This window comes from Cavenderia fasciculata (assembly GCF_000203815.1).
Source record: "Cavenderia fasciculata unplaced genomic scaffold Scf_EUAJFUG02G6ADK-5, whole genome shotgun sequence".
NCBI lineage: Eukaryota > Evosea > Eumycetozoa > Acytosteliales > Cavenderiaceae > Cavenderia > Cavenderia fasciculata.
In genome coordinates, this window is record NW_004457635.1 from 245,479 (window position 1) to 272,916 (window position 27,438).

The 27,438-nt window shown below is 34.2% G+C and overlaps 7 protein-coding genes across 7 annotated transcripts; 6 read left to right on the plus strand and 1 right to left on the minus strand.

Moving 5' to 3' along the window:
- Positions 1 to 1,403: 1,403 nt before the first annotated feature.
- Positions 1,404 to 2,894, plus strand: DFA_10961 (uncharacterized protein; the record flags this gene model as incomplete). The annotated part of the gene is made up of 1 exon (XM_004351159.1): positions 1,404 to 2,894. The coding sequence occupies one exon, from the start codon at positions 1,404 to 1,406 to the stop codon at positions 2,892 to 2,894; it is 1,491 nt and encodes a 496-aa protein (XP_004351211.1).
- Positions 2,895 to 3,334: 440 nt separating this feature from the next.
- Positions 3,335 to 6,116, plus strand: DFA_10962 (uncharacterized protein; the record flags this gene model as incomplete). The annotated part of the gene is made up of 6 exons (XM_004351160.1): positions 3,335 to 3,483; positions 3,571 to 5,243; positions 5,334 to 5,438; positions 5,507 to 5,771; positions 5,820 to 6,028; positions 6,049 to 6,116. The coding sequence occupies 6 exons, from the start codon at positions 3,335 to 3,337 to the stop codon at positions 6,114 to 6,116; spliced, it is 2,469 nt and encodes an 822-aa protein (XP_004351212.1).
- Positions 6,117 to 6,780: 664 nt separating this feature from the next.
- DFA_10963 (uncharacterized protein) lies at positions 6,781 to 7,464 on the plus strand (the record flags this gene model as incomplete). Its single annotated transcript, XM_004351161.1, has 1 exon — positions 6,781 to 7,464. The coding sequence occupies one exon, from the start codon at positions 6,781 to 6,783 to the stop codon at positions 7,462 to 7,464; it is 684 nt and encodes a 227-aa protein (XP_004351213.1).
- A 467-nt stretch (positions 7,465 to 7,931) lies between these two features.
- DFA_10964 (uncharacterized protein) lies at positions 7,932 to 15,562 on the plus strand (the record flags this gene model as incomplete). The annotated part of the gene is made up of 7 exons (XM_004351162.1): positions 7,932 to 9,405; positions 9,472 to 9,993; positions 10,085 to 10,579; positions 10,685 to 11,734; positions 11,807 to 12,298; positions 12,373 to 12,900; positions 12,981 to 15,562. The coding sequence occupies 7 exons, from the start codon at positions 7,932 to 7,934 to the stop codon at positions 15,560 to 15,562; spliced, it is 7,143 nt and encodes a 2,380-aa protein (XP_004351214.1).
- Positions 15,563 to 16,067: 505 nt separating this feature from the next.
- DFA_10965 (uncharacterized protein) lies at positions 16,068 to 19,063 on the plus strand (the record flags this gene model as incomplete). The annotated part of the gene is made up of 7 exons (XM_004351163.1): positions 16,068 to 16,088; positions 16,427 to 16,987; positions 17,073 to 17,318; positions 17,393 to 17,659; positions 17,834 to 18,086; positions 18,149 to 18,340; positions 18,408 to 19,063. 7 exons carry the CDS (start codon positions 16,068 to 16,070, stop codon positions 19,061 to 19,063), a joined length of 2,196 nt encoding a protein of 731 aa, XP_004351215.1.
- A 175-nt stretch (positions 19,064 to 19,238) lies between these two features.
- On the minus strand, positions 19,239 to 20,030 carry DFA_10966 (nucleosome assembly family protein; the record flags this gene model as incomplete). The annotated part of the gene is made up of 2 exons (XM_004351164.1): positions 19,239 to 19,529; positions 19,614 to 20,030. The coding sequence occupies 2 exons, from the start codon at positions 20,028 to 20,030 to the stop codon at positions 19,239 to 19,241; spliced, it is 708 nt and encodes a 235-aa protein (XP_004351216.1).
- Positions 20,031 to 20,336: 306 nt separating this feature from the next.
- Positions 20,337 to 26,836, plus strand: polZ (DNA polymerase zeta catalytic subunit; the record flags this gene model as incomplete). The annotated part of the gene is made up of 3 exons (XM_004351165.1): positions 20,337 to 20,631; positions 20,712 to 20,886; positions 20,959 to 26,836. 3 exons carry the CDS (start codon positions 20,337 to 20,339, stop codon positions 26,834 to 26,836), a joined length of 6,348 nt encoding a protein of 2,115 aa, XP_004351217.1.
- Positions 26,837 to 27,438: the final 602 nt, after the last annotated feature.

Genomic DNA, 27,438 nt, shown 5'->3' on the forward strand with positions numbered 1-27,438 from the left:
CCAAATCACCAACTAGACGAGACCTAATATTGCCATTGTCTACTTAAATTTGGTGTTTAGATATTTCACCAAGTTACCAAGCATTTGTCAACAACTCTAGAGAATTATTATTATTATTGTATTTAGTAACCAAGCAAGGAGGAGGAGGGATGATTTATAAATTAGTAAATAGTCGTAGTGTTTTAACAAAATGTCTTTTTCATAATATTATTTTTTAGGTTTACATCATATAATAGATATAGATAATTTTATTTATTTGTAATAATAATAATAATATAATATATGTAAGTTTTTATTTTAAAAAATAATAATAGTAATAATATATTATTTTTTTTTGTTTTACTATCCACACATCACATATATATTTTAAAATCTAAAATCTAAAAGTACCTAAATATGTACATTCAATCACAGATAATATTTTGTGATCGATCCAACTACCTGCCAACCCATTCATCCATTCATCCATCTACCTTTACCCATTTCCAATTTATTATTCAGTCAGTCAGTAACTACTGTAGCATTCTGTCAGTCGTCAACCCAATTGATTTTATTAGTGGTCGGATGACAAGATGATAGATAGGTTGTGTTTAATTAATTATTGTCAAAACATCAACAACAGCAGCAGCAGCAAACAAATAATTATAATGTGATAATTGGTGGTGACAATAAATGAGCAGTACTACTAGCATAGTTACCATTCGGATCGTTGAACTCACCTCACTTATCTTCACACCCACACAATGGTAACAGCAACCTCACTTTCAATTCAACACATATCTCACTCACACAGACCCACCCACCCTCACCCACCAACCCATATCCAAAACCATATGTTTTTTGTCGACTAGTTGGAAAGGATAGGATAATCACTATTAAATTATATTATGTGGACAGACGGACGGTGAATGGGATGCTAGCCAGTTGATTCCTTTCCCTTCCCCACCCACAAAGTGATAAATTTTAAAGTTAAACTGTAACCGCCGTCTTTTGACGAATCCGTCCTCCACCTCGATCATCATCCTCCTCCTCTCTTCTTTCACCCCCTCTATCGATACGTTACAAATGAACGATCACCATAATCAATGGACATATCTGGAATAGCACCTTTTTCTTTTAATTTTCATTCCAGCTGGTCTTTCCTTCACCACTCACCCAGAACCAGTACTATACTGCTGCTGCTGTATCTCCTCTATGATGATCTTGTTTAAAAAGGGTTCATTCATTCATTTCAAAAACAATAATTATTTTATTTTTTAAATTACTATGTTTCTATCTTTTAATTATAATTTACAATTATTAATAATACCAAATCTTTTTATTTCCAAAAATAAAATTAATAATAATCAAAAAGTAATTAATTAATAATTTTTAAAAAAAAATTAAATCAATAATAATTAATAATGGAATATCAAATCCAACAACAACAACAACAACAACAAATGAAACCAATGTCATATTTTGAAAGTGATTTTTATAGAAAGTCACAGACTTATCCTCATCCATTCCAAACTGATCCAAGTGCCATTCTTGCTAATTTCAAGGGTTACAATCTAGCTTCCTATGGATACTATAGTACTCCATCGCAATCTACTACAGTATCATATCCATCACATTTAAAGTCATCCAATGACAATAATACTATATTTAACTTTATTGGAAATGCTACCTGCGCCGCCGGCGGTTCTTCTGTACTCCCACCATACCCATTTGAGAACAACAACAACAAGTCAAGATCATCATCTTCACCAACTCGTTTCATTGTTCCATCTCCAACTCACCAAACATCTTATAATAGCTATTGTTACCCTTCTGATGCTCAATCTGTGCCATCCCCAACCTCATCATATACCTCTTCAAGTGCACCAGCCTCACCAGTATCATCGCCTATCCTCAGCATGCCACAAGAATGCAAGCTTGGATCAAAGTGTGTACTCTGTGAGCGTGGCCAACCACCCATTTTGCTCAAGACCCCCACTTGGGCCTCGATCATGAAGGTCGTCTTTTACACGCTGTCTGCAGCCTACCCAGAGAAGGAATACTTTAGTCTCAAGACCGACGTCTACGAGTTTATGACCTCGCACTGGGACCGTCTCTACATGAACAAGAAAAAGTCAGACAACTGGAGAAAGCAAGTACAAGACATGCTCAGTCACTCCAAGAATGTATTCGAGAGTGGCATGGACAAGATCAAACAAAATGGATTCTGGAAACTCAAGACTTGCACCGACCCATGGCAAATCCGCCAACTACCCTCCTCGTCGCCCGTCCAACAATCTCAAGAGACTCCAAGATCTCCGGAATCCAAAAAGAGATCGGTCGAAGACTACTCTTCAGAGAGTGATGATTTGTTTGATGAGTCTCGTTTATTATGTTCACCAAAAAAGAGATCCGTCGCCATCGTCGACCAAACTACTAGTGAATTTGTACAAACCGCTCAAGAACCATTGGTAGAAGAAATCAAAGTGATGCGTGAACAAGTAGCCAAGTTGTCAAGCCATATTCAAGAGATTCGTCAAAAGTTAAATGACTCTCCCAATGAAATGCAAGGTGATTCTATCGAATTGGAGTTGATCAATGAACAAGCTCAATTACAATTCAAATTGATCCAAGAGAAACTTTTGGATATTGACAAGAAGGAAAAGGCACTCAATGATATTGTCAAACAACAACAACAACAACAACAAAGATCGAATTCATCCAACAATTTGTTAATGATGACAACTGTCACCATACCATCACCCATTTCACTTCAAGGTCAACAACCATTAAATAGAAGTAGTGGTTCTCTTTTGGATCTTCTCCATACCTCCAACAATGAAAATAATGATTATACATTTGATCAATCTTTTAATTGGTCAAGTCCAAAACAATCATCTGTTAAATTAAATTAAACATTGTAACAATCAAAAAATAACATCAACAACAATAATAACAACAACAAAACCATTTTACATGTATAAAATATCTTTATACAAAGTTCAACAATCCTCCCCCAACTCCTTCAATCAACTACTAATATAATAATAATAATAATATAAATGGAAACATATAATCCAACCAACCAACCAATCAAACTCTCTTCAACATAATATTTATAAATCATAAATATTTTCATTATCTTAATGGTGGATCATAATATCCACCAAACAACCCTATTTAAAACATTATTAACTTTTAATTAATTAATAAAGTATATACCCAAAACTACCAATATTGTAAATTACCAAACTAAAACATCCAAAGTTGTACTTTGATATTTTTTTTGATCGAACTTTGAAAATTTGAATTGTTTTGAGCAACCGAAACAAGGGAGGTCAACGGATAAATTTCGATGACAGGGCGTGTTGGGGCATCAATTGGTAGCTACGTAGTCAAAGTCACCTTTTGTTTCTTTTGGTCTCTTGCTTTTGTCCTTCCTCTCCTCTCTCCTCTCTCTACCCTTGGATCACTCCTCTTATCACTTACACAAATCAATACAATGTAGATAGTTACACCTTCAGATGATATTAATCAAACCTTTGTAAATAGTAATAAATAGTAATAAATAATGACATATATATATAATAGTAGTAGCAGTAGGCGAAGGAGGAAGAGTAGGATTTATAATAATAATAATAATAGTAATAATAATATATTAATCACATTGATCACACTGATCACTTTAATATTATTGTCAACAACAATAACATTGATCAGTGCTACAACCACAACTAATACACGTATACAATCATGTACTTCTAATTTAATTGATATAAATAACAACAACGAGAATAATAATAATAATAATAATAATAATAATAATAATAATATTGATAGTAATAGTAATAACATAAATAATAATAATAATAATGTAAATAATAATAATAATAGGGATGAAAATGGTCATCTGAAATTTAAAATATCATCTTTTAAAAGAGAAGTGTATTCTTTAAGTAGAGTATTACTTGCTCAGGAACAAGATGAAGATAAAGAAGGAAATGAACTAGAACTAGAACTAGAAGAAGAAGAACAACTAGAACAAGAGGATAGTTGGAGTTTAACACCAACACCATTCTTGAAACAAAAAAGAAAAGTACCATCACAGAAATTAGAGATGTTTGAAACTAAATCAACACCTAGAGGTAGTAGTATTAGTGCAGTGATTAGAGGTGTAGTTTATATAGACTATACGTTTGAAAACTTTTTCTACAAGGATCTACCGGTTGTTGAGGGAGTCAAGGTGACATTGGGTAACTCGGCCAACCCAGCTATACAGACGGTTATAACAGACTCGGGTGGAAGATACACACTGTCATCAAATATAATGTCACCTGGCAACTATAGTGTATCCGTCTCGTTGAACGACAAGTTTATAGCCAAGTACTTTTCACCGTTCCCTTATCATCAAGTGAGTATCCCACCATCATCACATGTCTACAACTTGGATATCCCAGTACAACGTAGATCAGATGCACAATGTATGGGTGTATTGGTAGGTCAAGACGACGAGAGTCAGATGATCATCCAATTTGGTACGTCGAATATCTTAAACTATGGATGGTGTGGTCCCAAATACATAGCCGACAAACAAGATTCAAAGGTGTGTAGCTATCGAATTGCCAATGCACGTTTACCATCAGACTGTGCTATCGTCGTATCCGACGACACTGTCACAGTCAGTTACTCCTATCCCATCAAGATTATCGTCTATCTGGATGACAATTTTGAGGGATTCGATCAGTTTGGAGACAAGACACTCAAGCCAACGCCTTTTATCGGTGCATTTACAGTATCTGCCAACTATACGTTTGGTGAACGTTATTTCACAAAGATATTTAGTACCTCGAATGGTATTGTCGAATTCAAAGTACCTCCAAGAATCAGAGTCACTCTCACACTTGGTACGATGACCAACTCCTCACTCCACCCAATACTCAATCATCTCACCATTGTAGCCAACAACCAAAAACGAGGTCATATTATTTATATGGGTGTTTTCCGAGCGGTCATGCCAGACAGTACCTATAAACTAGTCAGTCTACATCAATACCCATCATGCACTGGTGAGTCCATCACGGTTCCCTGTGGATTCTACTCAAGTGATACATTGGACAGATTCCACGGCTGGGGTCATAAAGTTTATTCCATTTCAACAGGTCTTAGATTCTCTGTACAATTTCTTGAAAGAGATCGTTTAAAAGCAAGTGGTAATTGTGTTCATACTGATGGTAAAATATCTCAAATCGAAGTTTTCTTAAATGGTAAAAAAAAATCAAAATTAAAAAAAGTAAAGTAGTAATCATCAAAACCTTTTTATTAACATTATTATTATTATTATATTTCTTTTTTAGAATTAATGTCACCACATAAAGAAATACCAAATATTGGTAAAGTAATATCATTTATAAACTTTTATCCAGAGAAATTATTTCCAACTTTTTATTTAAAACCAAATGGTAAATACAAATATTAAATAATCATCTATTTATATTAATTACTAATTATTATTATTATTCTTTCTTAGAACCAATTGAATGTATTGGAAATTTAGAGGTAATGGGAAATTTGATAAATTGTACGATTGTATCTGGGTTTGGAGAGAGGGAAATTAAAGTTGAATATCCAAATCAACGATCGTATAGAGGTAGAAAGATATACTTGTCTTATCAATCACATTATTCATTTACAAATACAGAGTCGACATTGGCCACTTCGATATCGGGTGGATCAACTAAATTGGATTGGACTTGGGATGGAATGCAAACAAGTGGTTTTACATTATTAAATGTGTATAATCAAGGTTTGCATTTACTCATCAACGGTGATACTGTACTTAGAATCTATCCACCCAATGGAACAGAATCGTCGACTGTCATATCATCGTCTAATTTACGTCTACAGTATTCTACCTTTGCAACTACGTCGGCTGCTGCTGGTAAAACTACTTACTGGGCGTTTAATAATGGTGAAGGTCGGTCTGAAGTACTAGAGTTTTGGATTTCAAGCGCCGGATTCTATGCACTCAACGAAGATGGCTTGTTTTGGGGTGTGTACCATTTCCCAAAGGTACCTTACTTTGTACATCCACTGGTGTATCTGTTGGACCATCCCTTTGCCATTTTACAGGATCATGAGGACCATGCAATACTTGTCGATAGCCAGTACCTGTCCAATGGCCGTGAATTCTTGCGGTTGAATCAGACGGGTGGCTCGGTCGCACTGCAACTCGACCATGGTCCCGTCAGTCATATGGGTCACGCCCATATCCTGTGGGCACAGTCGTTTGGCGTGACAAGAGCCGGGTCAAAGAGTAGTGACTATGCATTGTGGCATCTTGGCGGTGACATATGTATTGTCGAGGTGTCGAGTGTCAATAACCTGGTAGGGTGTCTCGAGACGGGTGGGTTGGGAGGCAAGTACCTGACAGTGATCCCGCAAGGACTCGGATGGGCGGACTGGGGTTTCGCACTACTCGACGAGACAGGCAGTCTGGTGTGGGGTGTCATGGACCGATCGTCGCGACCCGCTGAAGAGACCACACTGCCCGGCTCATACTTTCAAGGTACCCAAACGATATCCTACTACTCGCACGGCGACCATGACAGTCACGAAGCACCACCTCTCTTTATCACCAACGGCTACCACTATCTCTATTTTAACTTGTCACGTGGTGTGGCTGGTTTTGGGATTGGTAACCCGTACGCGAGGTGGTTCAAGTCGATCAAGACATTCATAGAGGATCATGACATACACACCAATGAAAACTGCTCGTGGAGTGTGTCTGAGCATGGGTTTGACATGTCTCTTCCTGCCGACACGCCTCTATGGAGTATCCACTCGATTCAAGAACGTCGCACCAAGTATGTGTATATCCCACCACCTCCAACCGAGCTGCCGTCCCTCGTCAAGCGTGACCAAACTAAAGTCCGATCCGGTGGTTTTGTACTGATCGATGACAACGGGCTAGCTAGTGGTGGATGGTATGACATCAAGTCAATGAACTATACCAAGGGACTTGAAACTGGTAACTCTATCGGTAACCCATTCGTCATCCTTCGATTTGAAGATGGAAATCTTAAACTCTACGATCGACAAACTAACCAAGTAATATGGACCAACCCAACAACCGATGATCGGAGACTTCAAACAACGACAACAACAACAACAACAACAACACCAGTTGAAGGTCAAAAGTATATTTATCGATCCGGTCCCAATTGTGCTAGTAATACTAAAAATGCAAGAGCTAAAACCTTTTGTTTACAGCATTGTTTATTTATTCAAGACAATAACAAGAAGAAACAATGTCAAGAAGATTCATCATCATGGACATCTCATTGGGCTCCAGAGACACATGAGAATGTTATCTATATTGCATTGGCACCCAACTATCCAGAGATATTATTATTAGATTCACAAGGTGCCATTCAATGGTCATCAGGTACACATACATTTAATTTCTTTAAAGATTTAAATAAATAAAAAGTAAATAGTAAAAAGGAAGGAATGAACAATGATCATTGTCTTCTTGTACTACTCGTTGGCCTGTTGGTCACCGAAACGACAAAAATACTGGTACCCCAAAGACCGAATCCAAGGTCAAAAATTAATTAATTTTAACAAAAAACCCTGTGAATATGGTCATAAACGCTAAACCAAGAAAGATCTTTTAAAAATCGTTGTCACTTTAAGTTGATCAACTGCACCCTTTTACGACCCCCGTTAATCGATCTCAAGTTCCGTTCACTTTCTCCATCACCATCACCATCACACCAATAACAACAATAGTGTGTTTATTTATTTATATATATTTATATTTGTTAAAAGAGAGAGAGAGAGAGAAACAACACAATTGCAATCGAATCATTATCGATCAAACACCCAATCGAAAAAAATCATACAAACTCAAACACACACGACACACTGATTGTGTGATCAATCAATAGATAATGTCACGTTCAAATCACCATTATTTTTTATTATTATTATTATTAGTTGTTTGTTTAGGAACAAGAGTTAGTTTAGCAAGTGAAGCAATTTCTATAGAGGAAAAGGCTTCATGTAGTGATACGAATATTCTCAAGTTTACAACAGCTCTAACAGGTGTATGCTACAAAGTAGTCAACCTCAATGCATCGGCAATCGAATACTACTACGACTATGCGTATTCTGGAAATGTCGTTCGTCAAAGGACATTTAGTGACTCGGCTTGTGTCAATGGTGTGATTATGCCTGACACCTTTTTCAACAATTCCGGTGCTATCACTGGTTACGATGTCTTTCAATCCACGGTAAACACATGTACCGATGGTGTAACTGTCAAGGTTTTCCCTTCGACATCTGACTGGATCACATTCCCTAGAACTGGCTACTACTTTTACGAGATTAGTCCAATTGCGTCGTGTCCCAATTTCGATACAACCAACCGACAAACCTACATCTACCCAGGATCATGTGTACGATCTGATTTGATGGTAAAGAATAGCTTTTCAATCAACAATGCTGGCATTTCTGCAGGTGTTAATTGCTCAACCTTTTCCATGCCAATGACAAAGGTAGCATCCACTTGCTCAACCACTCATATTTCGCTCAAGATCACAACACCAGTCACCGATTTTAATCCAGTTGTTTCAATGTCCTATGCTCTGCCAGCTGGATCATTGTCATATCTTTCAGTCAGAGTGTCGTCGTCAATGTGGGATTTGATCAGTCCCAAGTACCAAGTTGCCCTTTTAGATGCCAACAATGTGACCTTTGGTTCATGTAGTTTTGACGTTATCCCAACCATACAACCATCATGTCTTGTTGCCTACACCACCAACATGTATCCAACTAGAATATGGGTTCGTACACTAGTAAGAGCGTTTGCAGCTAGTCCTGCCGAGATTGAAATGCCAGTATTATCAGTCACCGTTTTAAACGAGACTTTTACATCATCCAACTTTAGATTCCAAGTCACTTCATTACCAGCAGTATCAACTACCACCTATCTCTTTAATAACCAACAATTCACATGTCCAAACTTCCCATGTACAACACCAAATCTAAACCCAACTGCTTCAGGTGCACCTTTTAATTTAACAGTCTACAGCACGTTGAATGGTATCTTGTCCAAACCCTTTTACTTTATTTACAATCTTGCTCCAACCATTGTAATGAATAATATTTTGCCAGTCTCCATCTCGTCCAACTATCTCGCACTCAAGGCATCATTCAACGGTGGTAACAACTACACGGCCAGTCTCAAAGTATACTACCAAAACACGTCAATGCCAACCGAGCTACTTGCATGTGACCAACCCAATGGAGCACTAAACTATATTTGTAACTTTACAGTTAACCCTGCAACATATTATCGTGTTCGTATGGTCATCGATGATAACTTTAGTTCAAGTACATTTAGAAAATTATTTTTTTCTTTAAGTATGTTTTAAAAAAAAAAAAAAACAATCAATCAAAAATATATTAATTTTCTTTATCTATTTTTAGGTCCATCAACATATCTTGATGTAATTTCAAGTTCACCAAGTGATATTGTATTACAAGCACTTTATCCATTGACAGGAACTCTTCCACTCACTGTAACTTACTTGTTGGGTGGTCTGGCACAATGTACATTGGTTCTTTTTGGAGCTCAATGTAATATGTTTGCCTTGACATTGGCATCGTCATATAATATCCAAGTATCTTATCTTGGTGCGGGGGGTCTTTTACTTGGTAATTCTGACACTATCCCTGTCAGAACACAAGATTGGATAACACCAAATGTTACATTGTCATCGTACAATTCCATAACCCTTACCATTAGTTATGAATCGCTAAATATTCTCCCAGTCAACTATACAGTCTATGTTAATGATGTTGCTCAATGTGCTCAAACCTCTCCACTCGTTTCAATTGTAACATGTACATCTCAAGTACCCTATATAGGATTCCATTTGGTATCTCTTGGTTCTCAATCCAATAGATTCTCATTAAATACAACTCTTTCCTATTTTGCAAATTTTGTTCGTAAGTTAAAAGAATATCAAAAAAAAAATAACATAAAATAACAAATGTTACATTCGTTTCTAACTCTCTTTTCATTTTTTTTTATTTATAGCATCAATATCAGCCAATTGGTTTAAAGGATATACATTATTTACAATGACACCATCACAAAATTCACAATCATTATTAAAGTATGCATTGGCATTTGGAACACCAACTCAATTTGGAAATACCAATATATTTAATTTAACCACTACACTTGGACAAACATATAATTATTGTGGAGCAATCACTCAAATCAATGTTCCATCGGCCGTCTCTAAATCAATCTGTAATACATTCACACCAACCGCTCTCTTAGCATCACTTGTGATTTCAAGTTTGTCATCCAGCATTGCCATCCTTAGTTCTGCGTCAACTGGAGGTAGTCCATTCGACCCAACCAAATTCTACTTTTCGCTCAATGGTAGCCCTACATCTTGTTGGGGTGGTTCCAGCCCATCTTGTACCATCTCTAGTTTGACTGCCAATACATCCTACACTGTATTACTTTCAACCTATAATAATGATCAAACCACTACAAATTCAATTCAATTTGAAACATCTCGTATGTATAACATTAAAACATATAATAATAATAATAATAATAATAATAATAATAATAATTATTCAACATTCATTAATTTATTTATTAATTTATTTTAATTTTTAGCAAAATCATTCCAAGTTGTACCATCAATTCAAATTTATGCAACTGGGTTTTATGTAGATGCAGTTACAGTTCCACTACTTTCAACTCAATTAAACCCAACTGTTTTGTTGAATGGTACTGTAGTTTGTAGTATACTGCCATGTTCTATTAGAGGTCTAGTTGCTCAATCAGCCTATACTGTAAAGGTTATTGTTTACTCGGTAATTGATAATACCTACCAAGAATCGGTTGTACCTGTTACCACTGCACTACCATTAAAGGCATCGATTGGTGCCAATGAATACAACCCTACAACACAAACATTTAGAGTTAATGTATTGTCAGTGTCTCAGGGTAACCCTACATCGACCAAAACCTATCAATACGACTTTAATGGTGTAGGATGTGGAGGTGCTATGATATCTTGTGATATTCCAGCTACGCCATCACTCGTCATCGGTGGAACAGTAACAATATCGGATACATTTGATACTGTTGCCATTCAATTGATGGTATCAACGTACGTCGGGTTGACAGTACAATTAAAATATTTGGCACTTAGTAAAACCATTTATTTCAGTGCTGTACCTTCACAAGTTGTTAGTGAAGCCACGCCAGTATTTTCAATCACTCCAAGTGCCCCTGTACAAATATCAAATAATCCATCGTTTGATTATATGATCCCAACCACTCAAAGTACAAGTTATAATATTGTTGCCAAGTACACTTATCCACCATCGGCCCCCAACACCATTGTATTTGCAACAGACATGAAATCCATTACAACCTTTGGATCCATCTATTTGCCAACCATCAATCCAATCAAATTAGTTTCAATGACCGATCAATCAATGGTGGTTGAATACGGTGTGTTGGGTGGTGCACCAAGTACCACTACACTCTACAGTGTCAAATCAAACGGAGCTGATGTTTCAGCTTGTCAAAATACTCCTTCCACTCAATGTACAATCCCAATGATTGGTATTGGTTTCTATATCATCTCTATTCAAGCATCAAATGAAATCACTTTAAATTATGATAATACTCAATCTCCATTAAATAATATTCAATGTAAGGATGGAAATATTAAAAAAAAACAAACAAACAAATATTAATTAATCTTTTTTTAATATTTATTTTTAGTGACAACAACAATATCATATGTAACATCAACAAGTATACAATTAAAGTATACAAGTAATTATGTATTTTCACAATACCAAGCTTTGATTGGGTCATCAGTGTATGCACAATGTCAACTTGATGGAGTATGTGTTGTGAGTGGTCTAGTTAGAAATACCACATACAATAATATTGTGATTCAAGGTACGGACAGTACCACCTCTTATACTTTAAAGTCTGCTCCATTGACTGCCACCACTAGTTATCCATTTGAAATGACCAAGATATTTTTAATTGAATCTACACCAACCACAGCTACCATTGCCTATGGATTGGCTGATCGTGGTACACTACCAGTTATCTATACAATCCTTGTCAACGGTATCTTTATCCAAAATACAACACTCCCCATTACCACTCTCAATACTCTAGGTCAAGCTATCAATGTAATGGTTACTGCTACTTATTATGAAGATCAAGCATCATCTTCAAGAATCATTAACCCACCTCCTCGTATGTACAAAAGAATGAATATTTATTTTAATAATAATATTAATATTAATATTTATTTTGATTTAATTTTGTAGAAACAATTGATGGAATTAATTTAAATTTAATTAAAGTTGATATTACAAGTGTGACATTTAATTTTACAACCAATGTACCATTATATGATGTTCAATATACAGTTAAATTGAATGGTGTTGTCATGCCTGGTTGTTTGATTGGTAGTGTTTGTAGTGCCAGTGGATTAAAGGAAGCTAGTACCAATACTATATTGGTTAGTGGAACTTATAATAATGGCCAATGGGCTCCCATTAGACAAACTACCTTTACCACCTTTTCCAAACTCAAATCAGTATCAATTGTTAATAATATTACAACTGATACCATTAACAACTTTGTCATTGTAAATGTTGATTCGGTTGGAGGTGATCCTCAAAACACTCAATTCACCATTTACAATGGTCTCACCAAATTAGTGCCAGCTACCAGCTCTAGACAAATCTCAATTCCATTGGTTAAATTATACCCATGGTATCAACTTCGTGTCATTGCAAATTATTCAACTTCATCTGTTATTTCCCCATATTTAAATTATGTTGCTTTATCTTGTAAGTAATGAAAGAAACTAAATGAATAATAATAATAGACTATTAATTTATTAATTGATTTATTTATTTTTTACTTTTAGTTGAAATGACAACAACTGTAACATCAAATAGTGTACAAGTATCAGTTACACCATCATATTTATTAGATGTTGGGGTATGGACACCTTATATTTTTGTAGGTAATTTTGGATGTACTGGATTAAATTGTAATATTCCAAATTTAAATCCATCGACTGATTATTTGGCAACATTTACGGCAACACAATCACTTGGAAAGATATCACAGAGTCTGGGATTCAAGACTAATGATATATTCCAGATTGCTGCTATCAACTTGTTGGATTATTCCGTTGATTGGTTACAAGTTGGGTATCCTGCAACTGGAGGAAACACTCAGACACCATTAACCTATTCAGTACTTTTGAATGGTCAACCTAGAGCCGAATGTGGTTCTACTCAAAGTTTTTGTAATATTACTGGTTTGACACAGGGTATTGAATATACTGTCAAGATTACAGCTACTCGTGTAGCTCAAGAGGTTGTTACATTGTCTCGTATCATTACTCTTCCAAGTGGTGCTGATTTAACTATTAGTGTAACCTCGCTGACTACTTCAACTGCAACCATTGTATATCCATTACGTGGTGTATTGACAGAGTCAATTCCAATTACTTATAGTGCCACTTTGAATGGGTCTGCTTTGTCCTGTGTAGGTGACTCTTGTCAATTGACCTCTCTTGTTCCAGGTCAGACATACTCGTTTGGTGTGACTGCCAAGTATCTAAACGACAAGTTTATATCAAGTCAAACTGTATTTACAACATACCCAGCTATCAATGCTCCACAAATAAGTATTGTCCAGTTGACTACAACTGTCATTATTGTCAATATTACAGTCGCTGGAGGTGTCCCAACTTCTCAAACAATACAACAACTTTTGATTAATGGTATCAATCCAACCCAACAATGTACATCTGGGTTGTGTGTATTCAGCGGTCTTGTACCAGCCACAACATACATCTTTAAGGCAATCGCAACCAATGACGCTATCACCAAAGAGACGACTGTCGCAGTTACAACCTACCCCATCATTTCAATTGCCAATTTTGAACCATACCAACGTAATGCTACTGGTATCTATGTTGATCTGACAACCAACGGTGGTGTTCCAGGCCAAAGTATTTGGACTGTTACAGTTGACTCTACAGTCCTCTGTAGTAGCGCCAACTCTGGGTCACCCTCTGCATGCTACCTACCCATCACGAATCTATCAACCTACCAATTCCGTTTGGATCTATCTAATGACGGTACATCACTTAACCGCGAGGTGCTATTCCGCGCATACCCCATCCCCGACGGCGTCATTATTGCCAGTCTGACCAACACCACCCAACAAAGCATCGCCTTTTCCTGGTCGGCCAGTGTCAATGGAGGTGTTCCCCTCGCAACCTACTATGAAGCCCAACTCTCCTTCGACAACAAGACATGGGGTCCTGCCTGTGTCTCCTCGGTTACTTCTTGCACCGTCAACAAGTTGTTGGACAACACAGCCTACAATGTGCGTATCGCAGTGCGTAACAACCGATTCGATCCCATCATCTCACCTGCCATAGTCCTTGTCACACAGACTGAAGGTCCTGTCACGTGTTCTCTACCGTGTCTTAATGGTGGTAGCTGTCAGAGCGGCTACTGTCTCTGTCTCAAGGGGTTCGACGGTCCTCAATGCGAGTTTGGTGGCAACTCTACCACAGGTCAACCAAATACACCTGAAATGTCAAAGGTAGAGATCAACCCAAACAACACTGCTGTGTCATTGTTGAACAAGTATGTCACACTTTCATTCTCGATGCAATCGATTGCAGAGGTCGATCCAGAGGGAGTATTGATCGACGAGATTGACTTGACAACCACTCAATGGCAACTAGTACTAAACAACGAGACTACAGTCACTCATCCAACCACGCAAGAACAACTAACTGAACTATTATTTGGATATGTGTCTGCACCGGATGGATTGGTCTCTGTCAACTTTACACAATACATTCCACCAAAAGATTCATCGGCTGTATTGACAGCCGACTCTTATCCAGTAACATTTGCAGGTGAAACCATCAATGTTAAATTGGGATCACTAAAGTATAGTGTAGGAGTTAGAGGATGGCAATTTAACTCGACTGAAAACTCTCTATACCTATCAACATTGGTTGGTGATATTGGAAATGACACTCAAGTCACTTTTAATAATGGATCGGTCATGTCGACACTTGTGATGGTTGATTCAGTTGGTAACCAGGTATACGGACGTTTAATTAATCGTGTACTTGTTGATAACTTCCCAATGCGTGTATCTCATCTAGTCAAACAGTCCAACCAAGGTAGCGGTACTATTGTAACAACCATCATTCCATCGTTTATCGAATCATTCATCTATGACCCCGATATTTCAGTTCTGGTCTATGACAAGTCTGAAACCAAATCAGATCCAATCGACGAGAAGAGTTGGACTGCTGTCATCATCGGTGTTACAGTCGGTGTTGTTTGTGCAGCTCTCATAGCAGGTGCTGTTATCTTTTACTTAAAGAAAAACAAATACCAATTAAAATCGATTAAAAGAAAGTTTAAAAGATCAATCTCTTTAAAAGAATGGTCAAAACATAGATAGATAACTATACAAATAAATAAATAAATATAAACAAATAATATATTGTACAAATTATAAATAATATAGGGAACAAGACTTGTACCGACTTTTAAATTCAATAATAATATCTAAAATATGCCCAAAAACAGAGAGTTGGAAATTTTAAAAAATAATGAAAACCCTGGTCTCTTTCAAAGTCGACCCGAAAGAGACATTATCGAAAATCGCTTGGCCCCTAATTATCTATATATCTTTGTTGTGTTTGACACAGCTCAAAGCTTACACTGACACTATTTGGTGAAGAACAACTAAACTAATCAAGCGCAACTTATTAATAATACACCGAGCCGGGATAGATACAGAGATAAAGGTATGTAGTTACCCAGGTCTAGAATAGTCGGAGGAGGAACATCAACGAGTTAGAGTAGTTTAGGTTGTTTGACGGATAGAGAGAGATGAGATGGATGACAGGCTACGGGAATTGAAATCGCGTAGAGTAGTGGGTTGTTCGCACCTTTGAAATTGAATGAGAGGAGACAGAGAGAGTGTTTTTTTTTTGTTATTCATAATCATTAACAACATATTAATATTTATTTATTTATTTATTTATTTATTTATTTATTTGAACAAACAATATCATTTATTATCTATTATCTAGAGTCATTTCAATATCATAATATATTATTTATAAATATAAATTTAGGTTAGGTGAACAACACCCTTTTTGTTTACACATCTATTACATAACTACTCGTTCATTATCAACAACAACAACAACAACAACAAACAACAACAACAACAACCAATATATATATATATATACTATAGTATTATAAAGAGGAAGGGGAAGTCTATCTCTTTCTTTCTTTATTTCTTTCTTTGTAGTCGGAAATGAAATTTGGTAAACAATTAAGATACGAATGTGTATCGGAATGGAGAATTAAATATATATCATATGGTAAATTAAAAAAGTATCTTAGATATCTATATGTTAGACAACAGAAACAAGATCAACAACAGTTACAGTTACAACAAGACCATCATCAACAACAGAAACAACAACAAGATGGATCAACAACACCAAATCAACCAATTGTTGATGGTAGTCAATCTCCAGAGAATATAAAGTTTGATACACTTAGAGTATCACCACCAATGCCATCGACATTGGCACCAAATATAAAGCTTGATGGTGATTCAACAACCATCAACGCATCGGCAGATGATCATGAAGTATATGATGAAAAGAGTCGATTACTCGCCCCAGTTGTATCACCATCTGTTGGTTCATCATCATCCTATCCAATCTATCAATCACCCGCCGAAAAGGAACAACTGTTCATGTCAAAGATTAAAGAAGAAATTAAAAAGATTAATGAATTCTTTAGTTTAAAAGAAAAGGATATTATACTTCATTATAACAAACTTACTGAACATTGTGGAATGGTAAGATAAAAGAACAACAAAAACAAATAATACTTGAATATTAATATTAATATTTATTTCTTTTTCTTTTTCTTTTTCTATTTAGATATTAAAAGAAAAGAATCCAAGTCCAAAAGTATTAAAGAATATTCAAAAAGCATTTGCCGAATTATATAAAGGTTTGACAATGCTTGAAAACTACGTTACATTAAATTATATGGGTTTTTCAAAGATCCTTAAAAAGTTTGACAAGATGGCTGGAAAGAATGATAAAGAAAGAAATTTGGAAAATATTGAAAAGGAATTATTCTATCAATCAAAATCTTGGAGAAATATGAAAGAAGATGTTGAAGTAAATATAAATAGAATAATATATAATTATAATCATTTTTTTTTTAACCTTTTTTTATTTTTTTTATATTTTAGTTATTATATTGTAAAATATTTAAAATTGATAAATTGGCAACAGCAAGAATTAAATTAAGACCAACATCATTATCACAGACAACCAATTATCATATGTTGAAGCTTGGATTTGCCAATGGATTTAGTTTGGCAGCATTGGCATTTATCATTATTCTATTTGTTAGTCCACCGCCTGGAAACCCAGATTGGTCGAAATTTGTTAGTGTAGTACCCATTTTTAGAGCTGTTGCCGTTCCTATTTTGGCCGTTTGGCTTTGGGGTGCCAATGTATACGTTTGGGAGAAACAGCGTGTCAATCATATCCTTATTTTTGGTTTCGATCCCAGAACGTCGGTCGATCATCGTAGAATCTTCAAAACAGCCTCCTTTTTGACAAGTATATGGTTGATGGCTTTTCTTTTGTTTTGTGGAACCATTATGGGCAACTTTAACTTTCTCCAGATCCCCGCCGAAGTCTATCCCATCACATTGGTCACCTTCTTCCTCATTGTCGTATTTTTCCCATTCCGTTTCTTCCATCGCAAGTCTAGACTTTTGCTATTTGTCACTCTTGGCAATGTTATGATGACTCCATTTGGTTCAACTAAATTCCGTGCTCTCTATCTTGGTGATGTCCTAACTTCAATGGTTAAAACTATTTTCGATTGGGAATATACTGCTTGTTATATTTTTTCTGGTGATTGGGAAATTAATTGTAAATTATAGAAAATAGAAAAAAACAAAGAATATTTATTCATTTTTTTTTTTTTTTTTTAGCTGGAGGTAGATGTAATAGAGTAAATCAAATTGCTTTACCAATTATATCTGGATTACCATTATTATGGAGATTTATGCAATGTATTTTGCGTTATCGTGAAACTAAACAAAGAATTCATCTTGGTAATTGTTCAAAATATGCTGTTGGTTTTTCTGTCGTTTTATTCTCTGCTCTTAATGGAAATTATCTTAGTATGTCAAAAGAAGAATATTGAAATGTATAATTTGACAATTATTTACTAATTCTATTTATTTTTAGATTATCCAGAACCATGGACACCATCAAGAATATTATGGTGTATTTGTTTTATTTTAGCTACATTGTATATGTATGTTTGGGATGTACTAGTTGATTGGGGATTCATGTGGATGGGTAAACCTAGACCATTGCTCCGTCAATCACTCATGTACAAGCGATACTTGTGGGCATACTATTATGCCATCTTTAGCAATTTAATATTTCGTTTTGCTTGGACACTCTCTGTCACGCCACTCGAATTCAATATTGGCATCAACAGTGAGTTGTTTGTTACCATCTTGGCGACGGTGGAATTATTTAGACGTTTTACATGGAGTATCTTTAGAGTCGAGAATGAACATATCAGTAATTCACTACAATACCATGCATTTGATTTCAGTGAAGCACCTTGGAAAGATGAAATCAAAAATGGTACCAACAACGCAAACAACAATAATGCTCAAAACGCAAGTGGAAGTGGTAGTGGAAAGGGTAGTATTCTCGGAGGATCATTTGGTAATGCTGGTATGGCCGATGGTGAATTCCCCAATAGTTCGGCCAATTGGTACAATGCTGCATCACAATACTATTCAAAGAACAGTATGATTGATAGTAAATTTGATATTCGTAATTACCTTCCTTGGAATAGAAATAAGAAATCAAAAGATAACGAATAAAAATAATAAAAAAAATGGGAAATAGAAAGTATAGACAAATCTATTTCCTAAAATCCCCTTATTTATCTAAAAAATAGAATAAGAATAGATTTATATATATATTTATTACTAATAATAATTTATTCTCTTTAGTAATAATTTAACGTTGTTGTAAAAAAAAAAGAGATTATTATATTTAATTCTTTTTACCAGTTGCAGCCTTTTTTGCTACCTTTTTTGTTGGAGCTACTTCAACTTCTTCTTCCTCTTCATCGTCTTCATCTTCATCATCTTCATCGTCATATGACATATCATCATCATCACCAGCAGTTAAAGCTTGGAATGGATCTTGATAAGCCTTTACGATAGTTTCAAAAATATCCAATTCAGAGTTATCTTCAGATTCAATCCATAAAAGAATAAATGATTCTTCACTATCACTATCCTTTCTCTTTTTATCTGTTGATTTGTTTACTTTTTTTTCATTCTATAGATTAAAAGAAGATCTAAAAGTAAGTTATATGGGTCATAATAGTGTTTTCTATGCTATGTATTTATAGTTTCTGTTTACCTTGAATAAAACCTTTTCACCTGATAATTTTAATTCATCATTTGATTCATCAATGGTCAAGACCTTTTTAAGAGTCTTGTTTGAAAAGAGTTCGTTTGTCTTGAAGGTAAATACGATGGTCTTGGTGGTCAAGTTGTCAGAGTATGTAGTAGTAGCCTTTAAATCGACGAGTGCATCCAATACAGCTTGGTCCTTTGAAGAACCGATCAATTCGATCAAACCAGCAGTCAATACTTGTCTCCAGAAGCTCTCTACATTTGATTTGGCGATAATCTCGTCACGCTTGTTGAATTGATCTTGAAGCTTGGTGTTGTATTTCTTTTCAATCTCTATTTGTTTCTTTCTTGTCTCTTCTTGAACTAATTCAATATCTGCTTGAATAGCTTCAATACTTTTAATAACTTCTTCTGTTGACATTTTAAGATAGATAGATATTATTATTATAGTATATAATTAATATATATATTTATATTCTAATTAGTTTAATGAGTCTCGTTTTTCGTTGTCTCAGAGGAAGAATGAAGAAGTAAAATTAAGTGTGAAAATAAAACAAATGTCAAAACTCTATTCAGTAAATCGGTGTTGTGGATCGATCATTCAAATTCATTCTAATCAAAGAGATATATTTATAAATATAATATAATATCATATATGTATAATGTAGTAGTTGATATATAAACAATATATATATATATATACACACAAATACAGTACAAACACACGATGCAAGATACATCAGATGATCAATCATCATCTGATAGACATCATCATCAAAGTCTTCAACAACAAACATACTTTAGTGTTAGAATAGTAGATTTGGATTATTATCTTTATAAACCAGTTGAAAAATATGATGTTATTAAATCACCACTTGACAATTCGACCATTCAACAAGTACCCATTGTAAGAGTGTTTGGGTCAACACCTGCTGGTCAAAAATGTTGTCTTCATCTTCACAATCTATTTCCTTACTTTTTCATTCAATATAATGATGATTTACCTTTGGATAATGAACAAAGTAAGTAAAGAAAGAAAACAAAAATTAAAGAAATTATATCAAGTATAAAGTTTATTTATTTGTTTATTTTCTTTTAAAAGTAAATATATTTGTTAGAAAATTAGTTGCAAGTATAAATATTGCAATGGTTACAAATCAAAAACAATCAAATAATAACAATAACAATGTTCAACATATATTTAATATTAAATTGACAAAAGGTAGACCATTTTATGGTTATTATCCAGACAATAAAATATTTATTAAAATATTCTTGTAAGTAAAACAAATAAAAATCAAATATATATAATAAAATATTTACCAACTTGTTTGTTTCTATTTGTTTAGATATAATCCAGATAATTTAAACAAAATATCAAATTTATTAAGAAGTGGAAGTATAATGGGAAGAAAATTTGAAGTATTTGAAGCACATATACCATTTCTTTTACAAGTGTTTTTAGATTATAATTTGGCTGGAATGTCATTTATAGATTTTACACGTGTCCATTTTAGACATCCTCTGCCACAATCAAAACATACAACATGGGATGGTGGACAATTGGACCGTTCACAAGGTTTTGATCGATGTACATCCACCTCTCCTGATCATCAACTCATAGAATTTAGGAAATGGTTTAGTGATACTTGTCCAGACGACACTTTTCCAAATTGGTCTGCCATTAAAACTAGAAAGTCTACTTGTGAGTTGGAAGTTGATGGTTTAATTGGTGATACTACCAATATAAATTATAATAGTCAATCTCAGCAAGTAAAAGCGACTATGGCAGCGGCAGACAATCAGCAACAAACTGAAAAGGAAAAGAAATTGGTTCAATCTTTAAAGGTGATTTGGGATGATGAAGTAGGTCGACGTAAAGAAAGAGGTATGCCAACACAATTCACTCAGGCTGAAACACAAGAAAGGAAACCAATCGACCTTGGTTATTTTGCAAAACCATTGGCTTACAAACAAATCGATGAAATCATTCAAATTGAAAAATCAAGAAGAAAAGATAAAGGAGGAAAAAACAATGATAGAAATGAAAACGATAGAGTATTTGCAAGTTCACAACCAGAAGTTGACATTGAAACTTTGAAATCAATCAAAGATGATTTGGGTGGTTCTCATACATTGTCTCAAATGTATTATTCAATTCCATTGTCAAGCAATTCTGGTTCTCCTGATATTAAAGATCCTCATATTCATTTTAATCAAGAAATTAAAAACATTAATATTCAACAAAATCAACAACAAAATCAACCAAATCAACAAAATAATCAAGATATTGAAAATGACAATGACAACGATAGTGATGACAGTAGTAGTGATAGTGATGATGATCAAGTTAATATTCAAACACAAAATAATGATATTTTAAATGCTTCTCAATTTGTTGCAGACTTTTTTACACCTGTTGAATATTGGTCAGATGGAGGAGAAGGTGGATCTGTCAAATCTCATAGATCAAATTCACAACAACAACAAAAGCAACAAAATCAATCTATCAATATTAATATTCAAAATGATCAAAATGATAGTGATGATGATAATCAAATTTGGTCAGATGGAGAATCATCTGTTAAATCAATTCCTCAATTTGATGGTGGAAGAGATGAAAAGAAAAAGACTACCAATTCTGATTCTTTATCAAAAGGTTTTGCTCCCATTAATTTTGGACCTCAACATTTTTTCAATAGAAATAGTCAATTGACATTTCAACCTCCAACAACAACAACAACAACAACAACAACAACAAATCCATTTTCAATTCAACAACCAAAAAAAAGATCTCATTCAAGTAGTCATAATAGTAATAATAATAAGAGTACTAAACATTATGAAATTGAATATGAACCACCTCAAGATATTTATAAACCAACACAGAATACAACCATTTTAGATCAACCAAAATCAATATTAAAAAAGAATAATAATAATGATTTGACAAGAAAGAAAAAAAGAGTTAAATTTATGTTACCAAATGAAGAAGTAGCTGAATCCCAAATTGTATTTGAAACTCCTCATATTTATAATCATACAACCTCTACTACATCTACAACATCAACTAGTAGTAGTAGTAGGACAACATCAATTATAAATATATCACCAAATGAACAAAAATCTCCACCCAAACCAAATATTACAAATATTGTATCAAAAACACTCCCATTGGTATCTGAAATATCACCTCCTTCACCTTTAAAACCAAAATATTCTCCTCCAAAAAAACAATCTCAACAACAAAATAATTTAACACCAGATAGAGTTAAAATGGACCCTCCAACTAGTACTAGTATTTCTAGTACAAATACATTTAAGCAATCGAATTTTCCATTGGAAATGTGGTCACCAATTAAAGTTGATGATGATACGAAACCATTATTTTATCCAAGTAATATTTCTCCACCTACTGGATCCCCTCAAATTATTATCATTCATCCAGAAGAATCTCCTTTAAAAGGTGATAAAGTTGATCAGATAAAACAAGTGGAAAAACAAGAAATAGAAATTTCATTATCTCCTCCACCTCCTCCAATATTTGAAATTTTAAAAACAACAAAATCAAAAAAAGAAAAAGAAATAGAAGAAAAAGAAAAAGAAAAAGAAAAAGAAAAAGAAAAAGAAAAAGAAAAAGAAGTAGAAGTAGAAGAAGAACATTGTTTATCACCACCTCCACCAATGTATATTCCACCAATTGTAAATAGAAAAGAAGAGGAAAAAGAAAAAGAAAAAGAAAATGTTATATTTTTAGAAAGTCCATTCAACTATATTTCAGACAATAAGAGTGAAAAGGACGATCTTGATCTTCCTTCTGAAAATATATATAAATTGGTTATTGATGATAATAGTCAAGGAAGTGAAATTCTTTTTGAAGTTGAAAAGGAAAAAGAAAAAGAACTGTACAGCAGTCAAGTTGCTCATGTCATGGATCAACCACCAACAACAATTGGAATTGATTATTCACCAAATTTTTCATTTTCAAATGGTGGAAGTTCAATACATCAACAAGAAAAACAACAAATATTACAAGAGGATAAAATGTGTATCAATAATTTAGAACAATTTAAAATATTTAAAATTGATAAATTAGCACCAACAAACAAAGAGATTGAAATGGAATTGATAAATGGAAAGAAACCATTAAATATTTATCAAAGAGCCTATTATTCAAATCCAAAAGATCAAAATAGATTGGTATTGGATAAAACTATGGCATTTACATCAAAATTAACTCTTTCAAAGGGTATTGGTCATTGGAAAATGTTAACAAAAAACCCTCCTCAATCAACCATGGTTGAACCAAAAGTTAGAATATTGACACCAACCATTCCACCACCATGTCCTAAAAAATTATTACAAGATTTTAAATTGGAACAACAACAAAAACGATCTTCTTCTTCTACCTCTTCTTCATATCATTTACATCAAAAAACGAAAAAACGTCGACAGGGAAATATTTATTTAAGTAATGATTATTCACAAATATCACAAACAACACCAACACTTAGTTATTTAAAACAAATGTGTGGACAAGGAGAAGAAGCTGAAAAAACATTGAAATCCAATTTAAATCAATTCCTTACATTACTCAGTGTAGAGATTCATGTAAACACCAAAGGTACACTTAATCCAAATCCAGAGACGGATCCAGTTTTGGCCATTGCCTATGTTATTCGAGATGAAGGAGCATCTGAAGAACAAGGTGATGATTATAAAGATGTTACAGGACTACTTGTCATTGCTGCTAGTAGCAACACATCTACAATGGGATTGGGATGTCCAATAAGAGTATTTCAAGATGAAAGAGAATTATTAAAAGCATTTGTAGCATTGGTACGATCATTTGATGTTGATATTTTGGTTGGATTTGAAGTTCAATATGCATCGATTGGTTATCTCATTGAAAGAGCTCGTTGGATTGGAATATCACTCTGTGATGAGGTATCTCGTTTAATCTCACACATTCAAGGCAAAGAATCTTTAAACAAATCAAACAACTTTTTTGTTCGAGAACGTGATCGATTTGGATATGATCATTCAAGTGGTATTCAAATAGTTGGTCGTATTGTTTTGAATATGTGGAGATTACTACGTCATGAAATAACGCTAGACAATTATAGTTTTGAAAATGTTTGTTTTTATGCACTGCATCAAAGGTATCCTCATTATTCACATCAAGTATTGACAGATTGGTATGGAGATCCAAAGTCTATCGAAACAATTCCACCACCACTTAGATGGAAGACATTACGTCATACATTGGATAGAGCCATGGGATCACTCGATTTAATACAACATTTTGATATTATTGGACGTAGTTCTGAATTTGCACGTGTCTATGGTATTGACTTTTTCAGTGTTTTGTCACGTGGTTCACAGTATCGTGTAGAATCAATGTTGTTACGGTTGACCAAACCTGAAAACTATATTCTCTATTCACCGTCACGTGAACAAACGACCAATCAACCAATGCCAGAGTGTATCCCATTGGTCATGGATCCTGCCACACGTCTCTATGATTCACCGGTCGCAGTACTCGATTTCCAATCATTGTATCCATCTATTATGATTGGTCACAATTATTGTTATAGTACATGTCTTGGCAAGGTACAACCTACTTCTGACACTGACAATACCAAACGACTGGGATCTGGATCAATTAAAATACAAAATGGTCTGGTTGAAGCACTCCATGCGAACAATGCTATCAATGTATCACCCAATGGGGTAATGTTTGTAAAGTCTGATACTAGACGTGGTATCTTTCCAAAGTTATTGTCTGAAGTATTGGATACTCGTATCATGGTCAAAAAAGCAATGAAAAAACATAAAGACAATAAGCGTATCTACAAGATGCTAGATTCACGACAACTTGGTCTCAAACTCATGGCCAACGTTGCCTATGGATACACTAGTGCCACCTATTCAGGTAGAATGTCTTGTATTGAATTGGGAGATTCAATAGTTCAAACAGCACGAGAAACATTGGAATCTGCCATCAAAATTACAGAGACTGGTAAAGAGTTTAATGCATCGGTCGTCTATGGAGATACTGACAGTTTGTTTGTATTGATGCCCGGCCGAACAAGAGCCGATGCATTTGGAGTTGCTCAAAAGATTGCTGATCGTGTCACATCCATGTCACCAAAACCAGTCAAATTAATATTTGAAAAGATCTATCATCCATGTATACTAGTCAACAAGAAACGTTATGTTGGCTATAAATATGAAACACCATCACCACTAGAAGTACCAACATTTGATGCTAAAGGAATTGAAACTGTTAGAAGAGATTCTTGTAAAGTGGTTTCAAAAACATTGGAACGTAGTCTTAGAATATTATTTGAACAAAAGGATTTATCGGCAGTCAAAGAATATTTAATGAATCAAATTAAAAAGATTCTTCAAGATCGTGTCAGTCTGAGGGACTTTATCTTTGGAAAGGAAGTACGTATGGCCAATTATGTCAACGCTGAAAATGGAGGAGCTCTACCTGCTGCAGCTCATTTGGCAAGACGACTCATTGAAAAAGACCCACGTGCCGAACCAAGACATGGACAACGAGTCTCCTATGTAGTTGTCTATGGACTTCCGAACAGTCGACTTTGTGATTTGGTTGTATCGCCCATTGAATATTTAGAGAATCGTAAACTTCGTATCAATACTCTCTACTATATCACCAAACAAATCATCCCAGCACTTGACCGTATCTTTAAATTGGTTGGTGCAAATATCCCACTTTGGTTTAATCAACTTTCAAAATCTTTTCCATTTACTTTTAATCAAAAATTATTACAATTTTATCAAAACCAAAATAATAGTAATAATAATAATAATAATATGAATAATTTGGTTGCACAAAAAACAATTGATGAATTTTATAATATTATCAATTGTTTTATTTGTGGTAATAATTTGGATTCTCCTCCTATTCAACAGAAGAAAGGGATGATACCAGTATGTAATCAATGTAATCAAGATGGAGCTCAAACTAGCCATTTTGTCATGATGAATCGTTTGGCGAGTATAGAGAGTCAGAGGAATCAACTCTATGAAATATGTCACACTTGCTCGGGCGACAATCGGTTCTACTCGGACATTGAGTGTCAGAGTTTGGATTGTGATACCTTTTTTGAAAGAATGAAAATGTCAACACTTTATAATAATATTTTACTATGGTTTAATTCTAATCAACAACAACAGTATCAAGATGACCTGTAGATGTTTTAATGATCATCTAAATTGCTGAATCATTCAGATAAAAAGATACAGGAAAAAGGAAAATCATAATTAATATTAAATATTAAATAATATTAAATAATATTAAATAATAATAATAATTACAATACACTCTACCCTCACTATGACCCTCTTGTTTTATTGGAAAAAACTTTCCTTTTTTTTGCTTTCCAAAATAGGGAACGGTTTTTTTTATATTACAACGGTTGTCACAATAGAAGAAAAGCAATAGTATATTTTTGACAATATCTTTCAACCTTTTTCCTTTATTTTTTTTTTTTTCAGATGATAAAATTAATCATCTTTCAACTTTTTTCATTTAACATCAAATCCCCACTTCACACATATATACATATTTTCTCCCAAACACCCACTAAAAACACCAAACGGTTACCCCCTTTTTCTCACGCCTATACACTACCACTACTTTTAGCACTTTGGCATCTTTTTTTTTAAACTAACCATAGTAGTAGCAAGACTGTCTTTTTTATTTATTTATTCCACTAAAAACAAAACACATTTGTCTTTAAAGCTTTTTATTATTATATTATAATTTTCATATATAGTTTTTTTTTTTATTCTAT